Source organism: Poecilia reticulata, linkage group LG15 (assembly GCF_000633615.1).
Source record: "Poecilia reticulata strain Guanapo linkage group LG15, Guppy_female_1.0+MT, whole genome shotgun sequence".
In the NCBI taxonomy this organism is placed as follows: domain Eukaryota; kingdom Metazoa; phylum Chordata; class Actinopteri; order Cyprinodontiformes; family Poeciliidae; genus Poecilia; species Poecilia reticulata.
Window position 1 is genome coordinate 4,328,718 of NC_024345.1, and position 12,968 is coordinate 4,341,685.

Genomic DNA, 12,968 nt, shown 5'->3' on the forward strand with positions numbered 1-12,968 from the left:
AGCTCCTTCAATGCTGAGTATGGTAAGAGCAAATATGGTAAAAATGGCCCAGAGCTCGTCTCATCTCACCTGTTCTTTTACCAACGGAACATTTCACCATCTCACCTCTATGATAAATAGAGAGAGTTCCTCAAATGTTTTAGGAACAAATAAAGCTAACTTAGTTAGATTGTGCTGGCTGCTTTTAATGGTGGGACTCTGAATGCACCACGATGTTTGAACTAGACACCGGTGCGCTTAAATCAGGAGGTGTGCGGGTTTCACTCCATGTTAACTTTGGAGACGGTATAAAATCTACCTTACTTTTATCCCAAAAGCAGGTAAAGATTCACTGATATACACCTTTGGGAGGAGGGACATGAAACAGGAGGAGCACACAATGACAATACCTAAAAAAAAGAGAAGCGGAAACAAAAATGGATCCAATGCTGTGATGTGGCCTCCTGTGTCGGCTGCATTGTCGGATTATTCTCAAACCTCTACATGTTAATTCAAGTCACAAAATAATGTGTGCTCAATGTGAACTATGAGCTCCATCGAATAACCTCGTCTCTCTCGTCCCGCAGCACTGCTCTGCATTGATCCCCGAACTGCTCCAGCTCATCTCCGACGACTCTTGCGTCAAAGGTTGCTCTATTAGACTACCTGCAACTTTGACTTAATTGCATAATCCTCATCATCCACCTCTCGGCGCTCTCTCACTCCCCCCGTCTCTTTCTTTTTCCTCCCTGTGCTCACCATTCTCCCCCGTCCCTTCCCTCTCCATCTTGACACAGTGCACTGAGCCTAATCGTGGATAATTGGGTGGGAGGGGCAGTGGGCCGGCCCTGCCTTTGTGTGCAAAGGGCAAGTGGTCAAGTTAATGGGGCCCTTGTGTTGAGCTGGGAGCACTCTGTCTCTCTTTTTCTCCGTTCGATCATTCTCTCTGCCAGTCAATCTCTGCCTCTTGGTCAACAATTTTTTTTTTTATTTCACGTCTGAAGCTTTTCCCCGCCGTTTCGATCCAGTTTCCCCTCACTTCCAGCTGTCTCGTGCGCTGCCTTTTTTTTTCTTCTTTTTTTTCCCCCCTTCCGGGCGTTTTTGCGCCTTTCCCGTAGCATCTTTTCTCCCTTTCTCCAGATCTGCCCCCTCGTCTTTTTCAGCCTTTGTCTTCCTCTCTTTGCCGCCGTCTGTAGCTTTTTCTATCTCTTCTCTCTGCCTCTTCAGCACAATGTTGGGGAGGAGAAAACAGACCTCTTTAAAATATCAAAAGACAGATCAGGAGGCCCCACTGGTTTCCCCCTCCTCCTTGCATGAATTCTCCCTCCCTTCTTCTGACAGATAAACAGAAGAGTGAGCCTGCAGGATTAGCTGCTGTGTACTGCCTCTCCTCCCTCTCTATTTTCCTCCGAAAGAGGGGGGTGAAGGGGGTGGTGGTGTTCACCGGGCTTGATATCCGTGTATGCATATAGACGCATGTGTGTGTGTGTGTGTGTGTGTGTGTAACAAGCTTAGCACACAGGAAGCTTTTGTGTTTGAAACACACGCCGCAGAAAGTTTAAGTCTGAGGAAAACTTTATTACTTTGATCGGTGTTTAACTTTCAGAACCGAGAGAGAGAGAAAGAGAGAGAGAGAAAAGTACATTACAATCATTTTGTATGGATTGATTGTGCAGATTATAATAAATGCTTTGCTAATCATACAAAGTAGCAAAAACATACATACAAATTAAAAGGAAGAACGAAAAGTCCAGATTTAGTGAAGAAAAAATATTTTATTCGATCAGAAAAACCATGAACATTAAATGATTTTCATTACAGCAAAGCAAAACGCTCATCCTCTTTTCTAAATCAAATCTGTTTGACTTACATTCCCTCCTCACTTCTGCTTTTTTTTTTTTTTTTTTTTGTCGCGTCTGTTTGAGGCCTCAAATTCACACGTAATGACAAACAGGACGCTGAAATGAGCTCTAATAAAAAAGAAATTATAGATTCCAACGTCTAATTCACACATATTAGGTATGAGCTGATTGATCGTTCAGTAAGAGTTTCAACAATAATAAACAAGATATGCATTTTCCACTGAGTCAAACACTGTTTTGACTAAAAATTATGGCTAAAAATTGATGCCGATGCGCATGATGAAGAAAACGCAGCTGAGTTTGCTGACAGTGGTCCGGTTCAAAAATGAAAATCAGTCCCATCCATACACAGACTGAACTTTAAGGTTGAACTCTTCCTCCTCTGCTACGCCGTTGCAGGTCAGCCATGCGTTTCTAAGGCATAAATACGTATCCAAGGTGGATATTATCGATAGCTTTGCTGCTGCTGTTGCAGGTGCGATGCGAGCTACGGCTAAAGCCAGGCTGCCGTGGATTTCTTTGGGGACACGTCGGGTAATTCTGTTGTACGGGCGTCGCGACTCAGAAGCGCCGTGTAAACTGTGCAACGTGTCGCACTGCTGCAAAATTGACAAAGTGCAGTGAAAAGCTTCTGAAGCGGGCAGCTAGCCGCCTCTCAGACGCAGTGAAAACCCAAAGCCTCAGATCGATTGACTCGGATTTGGCGGTCCCCATAGTGAGTGAAGCTAGTCATAAATGTCCCGGATAAAAAACCTACTAAAAGAAATGATTGGACAAGTTCATTTTACTGTAATTCAAGTCAGATCTTCTACAGAATTAGAACTGCTAGAATATTCTAGAGGTCATCTTAAGCTGGGCTGATCCCGTCCTACAAAGCAAAATGATTCAAAGTAAGAGCGTTTGGTTTATTTATTTAGAAACTAATTATACTGATATGTGATATTACTTATGATTACAAAAATATTTTCAGAACTTATTTAATTTCTCACAGATTGTGTAAAGGACATTTAGCTTGAATTGTGAATTCTTCAGTAATCACAGAAACACTTTACTTTTTTTAATAGTGCCTCTGTGTTTTAAGGAAGCATGAAATTATAGCCAGCTTGAAATGAATGCAAACAAACAAACACTGAAAGTTTTCATTTATACTTTTAAAGAGTACTTACTGGTTATAATGTTGATCTGTTTAATACCAAACACTTTAAATCTGATAATAATACTAGTCAAATCATGGTAATCTTGCCATGTTATTTTTATGTATTGGTAACAGTGTGAAAGTTCGTGGCGACGTCGCAGCCTGAAACGCGCCAGCATGTTGTAAATCTTTGTCAGCTGTTCTTGCTGTATTAGACAGTGATGCTGTGTCTGTGTATGGTCACAGTGGAGGGAGGGTATTTATGTTCCACACTCTAAGAAAAGAACAAACCAAAAAACAGAAAATCGCACTGCATAAACAAAAAAGTGCGATTAAAAACTTACACTATTTTTTTTTTTTTGCAATGACATTTCAATCAGAACAGTGATTTTACAACATCCTTTTTTTTCTGAGGCTGATTATCTTGTGTGAAATGTAAACAGCAGCCACTGGGAAGTACTGCATAGCTTCTGGGCTGCCCTGTACGTCAGTGGATCACAGTGTAACGTGGAAACGCGTCGCTAGCCGCAACACACGCCTTCATACCTGCAGCTTTCCCGATGATACAATAGACAGGAAGCCAAATGATCTGTGACAAAAAACACCTGAGAACAATTGGTTGATTAAAAAAAAAAAAAAACATGGCATTTTTCGATTGAATAAACTGAAGAAGCAAACATCTGTAAGGTTGTGAATGTAAGAGATAAAGATATAGATATGTTTATCATATGACTCAGGACGAACACAGGATTTGGTTCCGGTTTGGGGTTGATACTCCTGATGATTGTTCTCCAGCAACCACAGTTTCCAGATTTTCTGGAAACGTCCAGACATTCAGGCATTCTGCAAAGGCAGCCGCAGGTCGTAAAATAGTCTCTATGGTAACAGAAGGGTCATGGATGAGTCTGACCTTTTTTACTCGTTGCACACTTTGTCCTCTGGAGAAACACTTTATGTATTACTACACACTTATTTTTACAAAGGAGCCATTCCAGCAACGTTCATTGGGACCTGGTAAAGATGGGCAAGAAGGCTTCAAATAGATTCACCTTATTATTATTTATGTATTTACATCATCTCATAGTGAAAATTGTGAAAAAGCCAACCTTAATTTTGAGTAAATCAATTTAGAGTAGATTTTAGGTCACCCCTAAAAAATTCAACCTGCTCATGCAGATTGGGTCAGAAGTGTTTTGCATTTGTGTTTTATCCACTATACGGTTTTTGTACCTGCAAGAGTCATTAATGCTTTTGAGGAACACTTATCTGACGAGTTGAGGAAATATGTACACTTGTTTTTCACTAAATAACTACTGTAATAAGACCGTCAAATGGCTGAAAACCCCTGAAAGGGAATTGCAACGTCGTTGTTCATGGAGGCCGTCTGTAGAAAAGCGCGGCGCTCCCTCTGTGACCGTTTCATAAAACCAACATGGAGGCGGTGGTCTGCAACCATGTGACCTCACGCCGACTGTTTGGGTTCGGACGATACATGTGTGAGCTTTTAGCGCTTAATGCTAGTCATGATGGAGGATCTGTAGTGCTGTGATGGCCTGCTTTTCTTCCAAATAAATGCTAAGGGAACATTATTCATGGGATTGTAAACTTTCTTAAGTAGCTAGAAAGAAATTTTGAATTAAAAACATCTGCAGGAGTCTACAGAAATGGTCTACAGTCATCTCCTTCTCCAGATTTAAATCCTGCAGAAGGAACCAGAAGAAACTATCGGATAAAAACGTCAAGGATTCCTCTCTCTAAAATGTTACAGGAGAAGATGAATCGCTGTACTATTAGCAAAATCAGATTGTACAAAATATATAGAACATTACCTTTGTGTTTTTCCCCACTAAAACACCCAAACAGATTTTCAGTGTGAGATAACACTACTTCAATAACACATCATCTTATTTTCAAGTCTTTACCAGGAGTGCCAATAAATGCCACCGAAACCAAACCGAAATAAGTTTATCGCACTCGCCGGCACGGAATACCGTCGTTTGGAAAAGTCAAAAAAACAATATCTAATTTCACACACACAATCACAAAAATACATCATTTTCTATTCCACAGTTTTGGATCAATATATACTAGTACAACAGTTCTGCGTGAGCTTGATAAATAACTCCTACTCACAAACCTCTTCAGAAATAATGATACTTGACACGATGAGCCAGGTGTGAAGATTCACACATCAGTAAAATCAGAGCAATCAGCTAAAATGCAACAGTTTGAGTTGCATTTTAGCAACTTAAACTGGAACTGAAGAGGGAAATTACAGATGATGGTTAACAAATTAAGATCAGGCTGTTCCTTTCATCATGATACCAAACTGAAAAGCAAACCATAAAGCAATACCGATAGTGGATTCATAGTGTGTATGCTGGAGATTGATTACTCGTGTTAATTGCAGCAAAATTGCAGAGAAGGAAAAAAAAAAAAGTCATATAAAATCTGTGTCTCCTGCAGCAACCGATGCTCTTTTCATCTGAAAGTGCCGTAGTGTGTTAATGCACTGCACTGCTGTAACACACACACACACACACACGCACGCACACACACACGCACACGCACGCACGCACGCACACACACACACACACACACACACACACGCACACACGTAGATGCACACTCACACAAATTAAGTTCTTTGTACTGACCCCTGACTGGGATGAATGAGATGTTTTAAGAGAAATTAAAGGTGGAAATTGAGGGAGCTGTAAATTGCTCCGCACTGCGAGTCGAAGCCGGCCTCCATGCTGAGCGCGGGAACACAGTGAGCGACGTTTGTTACCAGACAGTGACTACCTCAAGCACTAATGAGTACCTGATATGTACAGAAAACTGTCACGTAATTCACTGCAAGCAGGCGGAAATTCAAATGAATGCATAGGAATCACAGACTCCTTGTAAAGTCGATAAATCCGTAACGGACGGCTAAACTTTTCAACTAGCAGATTAGCTGCTAGCTATAAAAGCTGAGTGACCGTCTTCTGGACTGAGAGGAGTTGTTTGGAATATGGCTGGAGGTGAAATAAAAGGAAAAAAATGCAGAGTGTTATGTGTAGCAAAGAGCTCCCTTATTCTATTTTACTGAGCTTGGTTAACAGGTTGAGGTCCTTTGGTCAGGGTGACGAGGAGAGGATAGTGGATGTTTTCATCGTATGCCTGCTTTCCTTCTCTCAGCATCTGAAAAAGGACAAAACGGGGAAAAGCAGTGACTGAACACAACACGGAAGAAATCTTAGTGTGACGCTGCACATATAGGAAAAACAGCCTGAGGGGGGGGAAAGTAGCACTTTAGCGAAACGTGGAGCGAATGCAAAAACAGCCTACGTGAAACATCTTGGACGAGTAAATCTGGAGGTTAAGGACTAAAACCAAGTTAAGAGAATCACGTTCAAGATAAACGGTTGGAGAAATGTTTGCAAGTTCAGTTCTGAGGGCTTTGTTTGACTTTGTTAGAGAATCGCTGTGTTCATTTAGATATTTTTCTTTTGGCTAAAACTCAAGTTTTCTGGCACCACAACATGCAACAACTTGAATGATCGTGTCGTTAACGAACTTCTGCAAGAACGTCACGATTAAGGCACAGAGGAGGAAACTTAATGGCATAAAGACGCAAAGTGTTAAACTGTTCATTTCTTCATAGTTTTCTTGAGAAAAGTCAGACTTCTTCACAATTGTTTAAAGTGCTCAGTTGTTTTCCAGCGTTCCTAAAGGGGGGGATACTTTTGAGATTTCATTAGATGATTTCAGTTCAGTTTTTGCACCTGTTTCTAAATAGCAAAGTGGACAAATGAAGGACAAATAGAGGAATGACAGGCCTAGAGTCCAATCTAGTAAAAAAAAAAAACTGAATGTGAAAGTAATTTTTGCTAGACAGATTGGAAAACTGCTTCCAACACTGACTTTTAAGAGCTTCTTCATGTCTGAATTAATAAGTTATCAGAGTTACTTCAGAAAGCATTGAGGATTACTGATCACTAGTTGGTTGGAAAAACAATTGGAAGCAATGAAAATAAACTGAGTCAAAGTGGTTTAATGTTACATAGAAGATATATGGTAAGGTAATAGGTTATATTAGATTTCACTTACAGACAAGATTAAACATAATCCTGGGTTAATGAGAGTAAGAGTGTGACAGTGTTAAAGGGGGAAACTGAGACTCACAAATGAGTGATAGAAATTTTCTAAGACACATTTTTAAATATGTGCTTTCATTCAGGTATTAGGACAAAAATCTAGATAGGAAAAATGTTACAATCAATAGGAATAATATAATTATAATGTAGAGATGGTAGAGCTACACACACACACACATGCACCCTCCCTCTCCCCCCCACCCCCACACACACATATAGGTTGTCACCATAACCCAATGTTTTTTTAAATGTTACTCTGTGTTAGGATAATTTTAGATATTTGATTTTATTTCAAGTATTTTTTTATGTGGTTCATTATCGTTTGACTTAATTGCAAAAGACGTCTGTCAACTTTTAAACTTTTGATAAATTGGACGTTTCTTTGAGAAAACGTTTCGGGATTGAAATGAATACCTGAGGTTGTGCTTCAGGTTTTCCCTCGACACTTCTCTCTCTCTCAGTACCTGTCACACATCCTGCAACACCATCACCCGGTGCTGTGAAAGTGTGAAATCCTCCCTCCACTCCACAACACTTCACCTCACTCTCCTTTTCACTAATTTCTCTCCCGTTAGATAAATACGAACCCGCTGCTCGGGTCTTCCACTATCTCATTCTCCTTCGTCCCTTTATTTCGCCATTTATTTTGCTAACAGCCGCCCCTTTATATATGTCGTCTTCGTGTTGCTTTCCCTCCGGGCTGCAGGCCGGCGGTCGAACCTCTGACCTCCGGGAAGACGGTACAAGAACCGAGGAAGGAGGGTAGAACCAGCTGCCTGGGTGTACCGGGGGCAGCTGCCGGTCCGCTGTGGGGACCGGAGCCAACGTTGGCCAAAGCAGACGCAGCAGGAAGGAAGTGGTGGAAGGAGGGATGGAGGGATAAAGAAGAAAGAGGGAGGGTGGGTGGGGGGCTTACACGGTGAGGGCTGAGAGCTCGCAGAGGTGAAAAGTTTAACAAGCAAAGCTGTTCCTCCTGATCACAGGCTAGCTAATCAGCTTCATGGGTGGCTGGCTAAATCGGCTCTCTACCCGACCTGCCACCTCACCACCACCTCGTCAGCCTCCCTCCCTTCTCTTCTCCCCACCCAACTCCTTTCCAAGGTGCAAGCCATTTATTTTATTGCCACTTTCACCCCAGCCTCCTCTCATTCTGCCTCTACATTTCCCTGCTGCTTCTTTTTTTCTCCCTTCTTTGTCCTGCTTGTGTGGACTAAAAGAAGGAAAAAAAAAAGTGAACAAGGTGGAAAAGGATGAAGGAGGAGGAGGGGATGGAGGAGGAGGAAAGAGGTGGAGACAAGGGGAGGGATGGATAAACTGGGTGTCTGGGGTCTCTCTCAGCAGGATTAGGAAACAGAGAATAAGGGATTGGGTGGATGGAAAGATGGGTAGAGGAAGGGATAGAAGGACAGGCTTGAATAAACCAAGAAGTGGGTCGTGATGTAGGAAATGGGAAGATAGAGGGGAGCTGAGGGAGGGAGGGAGAGGGTAGAAAGGTGAAGGGAGAGGGTCGAGGAAGACATGTTGGCGAAATGGACGATGAGGAACAGGGTCCTCTGGCAGCTGATGGGGAGAGAAAAAAACATGGAGGCAGAGAAAAGGAAAGGAGCAAACACAGACACAGTGGGGATACTACTTATGCATGTGAGACAGCGATGTAAACGTGCGTGCGTGTGTGTGTGTGTGTGTCGGTTTGGGAAAAATTAAAATTCATGACTCTCTTCACAACCATTTGAGTAACAAGATTAAGATGGCGGTTTAGAAAATAGTGCTGGCATTATCAGGCTGCTTGCAGTCCCTCCAGCTGCTTGCCTCTCTATTCCACAACAGTGGGGATAAGAGGATAACGTGCCGGCCCTGTCTGCCCGTCCCACCACATGTCTCACAGTCACAATCCAACACACACACACACACATAGACCTTAAGACACACTCCCTCCGCACATGGGCCCGCCTGCTTGTCTGCTGTAGAAAGTCCTGAGAGAGTTTGTGTCGCATAGTGAAAATGTGTGTGTTTGTAAAATTGCTGAGTTAAAAAGGTTTGACAAGAACAGCTAAAACACACACACACACACACACACACGCACGCACACATGCACACTCAAACGCACACTGCTCCCAACACAAACGCAAGCTACATGACTTTTTAGCCAAGCCAGGAGTTTCAGTCATCTGGCAGGAAACTCACAGTTTCTTCAATTAAGAGCTAAGAACTGATCAAATGTTTTCACAAAGAAAGAAGATGGACATATAAATTAAAAGGTAATTTATACTATTCTACAAAAAATTATAATTGTAAAGAAAAACAGGAGGGGTTTTATTTGTCAGACCAACCCATAGGTTGTCGTAAACAAACTTATAAATCTCTAAGTTTGTTTAAAATAAAGACAATAAAAGTCAGCTCTGGCACATTTGAATCACTGCTACAAAAACAATGAAACTGTGACTCAAATATTGAAGCAACGACCCAACGATAAAATAACATAATTTCACAGCATGTTATCATGACGCTTTACTCACGTCAGCATGCTAGGGGCTTGCAACTGAACCTTATTTAATTTGACATCAACTAAGCAACATCTGAACACCTGGGAGCAGTCGTAGAGCGTTTCAATTTCATATTCAGAGATGTCACTTTGTCTTTCAATGTCAAAAAATACAGCAAAATGAGCACTGAAATAAGTCACAACAGGCAAACGTACATCAATGAGTGTGACAAAACTTGATACACAAACTCCTCTTACTTTAATGATTTCTAAAACTGAAATAATTGGACACTAACGTTTTTATTTTGTGTGAAACAAAGATAAATTAGGCTAATATAACTTCCGATTACATATTTATATAATGAGTCTCCAGGTTCTAGGTGTGTTCCCAAAGCAGTGAGAACACATGGCTGTTTCACTGTAAAATGTCTGCTTGGCACATTTTGCTGCACTAAAGCAACAGATTACTGATTTTTTTTTTTCCTTGCTGCCTTTTTTCTTATTTTCCCCCAAATGTAGCAAAATGACAAAATATGCAATATTTAGAAAAGCTTTACACAGTGGAACATTCTCTTTTCTTTTAAAATAAACATGTTCAAAATATGTTTTAAAGCAATTACAGCACCATAGAGAATGTTTCCATTTTCTAAGCGCAACTTCTTATCAAAAATGAGAGAATCTCCCATTAAAACAAGCATTTTCATTTTAAAAATGTCATCCAAAGCAGTCTAAATAGACAGTATTTTCAAAAGTATGGCCGATCAGAAATTTACCACATTCATATTATTGATTTGAGAAAAAAAAAAAAGTATAAAGTTTGACTAATGTAAACTTGGTACAAAGTATACCGTATGTTTATATTAAGAAATATTGCTTCCTGTGCAAAGGTAGCAAAGGTAAAGTCCATTCAAAATATTGAATGGGCTTGCATTTGTCCGTAAAACAGAGAAACCATCAAAACCAGGACTGCTCGGGTTCTCACTAAAACCAGGAAGATAGAGCACTTAACACCAGTTTTAAAGTCCCTACACTGGCTCCCTGTAGCTCAGAGAATAGACTTTAAAATACTGATGTTAGTTTATAAATCACTGAACGGTTTAGCACCACAATACCTTAAAGATCTGTTATTACTGTACCAACCGTCTAGACCCCTCAGATCTTCTGGTTCTGGTCTGCTCTGCATCCCCAGAACCAGAACCAGACGAGGAGAAGCAGCATTCAGCTTCTATGCACCACAGATTTGGAACAAACTTCCAGAAAACTGTAAAACAGCTGAAACACTGGGTGCTTTTAAATCTCAACTCAAAACCCACCTGTTTAGAGTTGCTTATGGCTAAATTAGGGTTAGAGTGCGGGTTTTGATGTCTTCCATGTTTTTATGTCTTTAAATGTTTTTTGTTTTTTTTTGTTTTTATTTTTATTTTTATTTTGGTTTTTTTAATTTTTTTTTTAAATCTCTCTCTTTCTCACTGATTATTTCTGTTTTTATTTTAATTATGTAAAGCACTTTGAAATGCCTTGCTGCTGAAATGTGCTATACAAATAAAATTTGATTGATTGATTGATAAACTAAACTCAGTATTTTTTATGTCGCCTATTTTAACTTTGTACTTGGGAGAATATCTGTGACGTACAAACCACAGCAACCACATTTGTGGAACTTTCCTGGGCATTTCCTTTGATTTCTAAATCTGATTTTGAAGTTTTTATCCATAAAAATGCCCCTAAAACAACATTTTAATGAGGTGAAAAACTCAACAGTGGAGAAAAAATACGTCCTGAAAGAATTCAATGCTAAATGTAAGAATTCTGCCTTGAATGTTTCATGTCACTGAAAACCTCACAGAGCTTGGTCTGCTGTCAACTTTGATATGCGGTTATTTTTTTTATTTCTTTTTATTTTTTTCCTTTTTCCCAGATTTGATTTCTGTCCCAGAAAAAAAAAAACACAACGCAACGCAACGCAAAAAAAAAAAAAAAAAAAGATTATCTGCTGTGCAAATGAGCAGCAGCTGCTCATTGGGAAATGTGCACGCTTGAGTGTGTGCACAGACGTGGTGTATGTTTCCCAGTGATATCATCATGCGGTGTGTGTTTGTGTATAATGTCAAGCCAACATGCTGTCTGAGGGATGTCTGGTCTGTGTAGTGTCGTGATACAGCTTTAGTCTTATGTGCTCACACTGTGTGTGCTTGTGTGAGGTTTGGTGTCTAGAGTGGTCAGTCAGGCACCTTTCACACACTCACACACACACATACACACTCACATTGCGGTTCTTCAGAGTGTTCATCAGAAGATAGGAGGCTTAATCATCTTTAGATGTGGTGAGTGAGGGTCTTGGGGAGGGGGGCACATCAGCGTATCCTGATATCCACACAGCACTGTGTGCAGGTGCAACTTTTAGCTTTTCACACAGAAGATGCACAAAAATATTCAATTTCAAAATGTAAATGTAATGTTCCCACAGCTCAGCTTGGTTTAATACATTTACAAATTTAAAAATAGTAAATCACTTCGTTCTGGCATTTTGTTTCTCCTACTCAAATCTTTGGATCTATCAATGTTCTTCACAGAGTCTATCAGAGGTGATAAAAGGCAGTAGAGACATCAGGTATACTGAGATGCATGTTACTATAGTGATACTTGTTACATCTTTCTGCAACAGTTTAATGTATTTATCTCTATTTTTATTTATTTTTTGCTTTTAGTGCTCTTTTGCCAAACTCCATTAATCCTACATCTTCAACGTTTGTCTTAAAATTTAGATGTCATTCAAAACAGCAAATGGAAATTGTTTCAATGTTTAACATAGATCTAAAAATAAATGTTTAGTTTTTGATTAAACCAACCAGTTGGGTTTTATAGTTGAAATATGAAACGCTGCTCACATAAAGCACATTGATATCTGCATATAGATCAGGCACAGTGTCCATCACTTATAAACGCAGAAACTAAATGATAAAATGACAGCTACAGCGATACTTTCATTATAATTGACTGTTTAATTTTTGCTAAATGTTTTTAGTAATGCCAAATGAGTGTGGGTGAATAGTAAGTGCACTATCTGTCTGCAGATAAGACATGTATCATGCATCATCCGGTGGTTTGGTATTTAGTTTGTCTGGAAACGCTCAGAACAAATCCATATCCAGACATACTGCGCACAAACTGTTTATCACATCATGAAATGGTGTTCTCCATCTCAGCTAATGAAGATCAGCATATAAAATCACAAAACTGACAAAAGTATTAAGCCACAGGATATTTGTTGCATTATTTTTTTAGATTGTGTTGCATAAGTATAGTGCAATTTTGCAAATTAGACGGCAACCCCAAAGAGATTCATCAAGAATATATATATATATATA

The 12,968-nt window shown here is 40.0% G+C and overlaps 1 protein-coding gene across 1 annotated transcript in view; it reads right to left on the minus strand.

Moving 5' to 3' along the window:
• Positions 1-1,868: 1,868 nt before the first annotated feature.
• The window catches only part of camkmt (calmodulin-lysine N-methyltransferase), a 111,555-nt gene continuing 100,455 nt past the window's right edge, over positions 1,869-12,968 (minus strand). Inside the window, exon 11 of the mRNA XM_008428730.2 lies at positions 1,869-6,162. Coding sequence (XP_008426952.1) covers positions 6,064-6,162 — 99 coding nt within the window. The 3' untranslated portion in view covers positions 1,869-6,063. The remainder of the gene's footprint in view (positions 6,163-12,968) is intronic.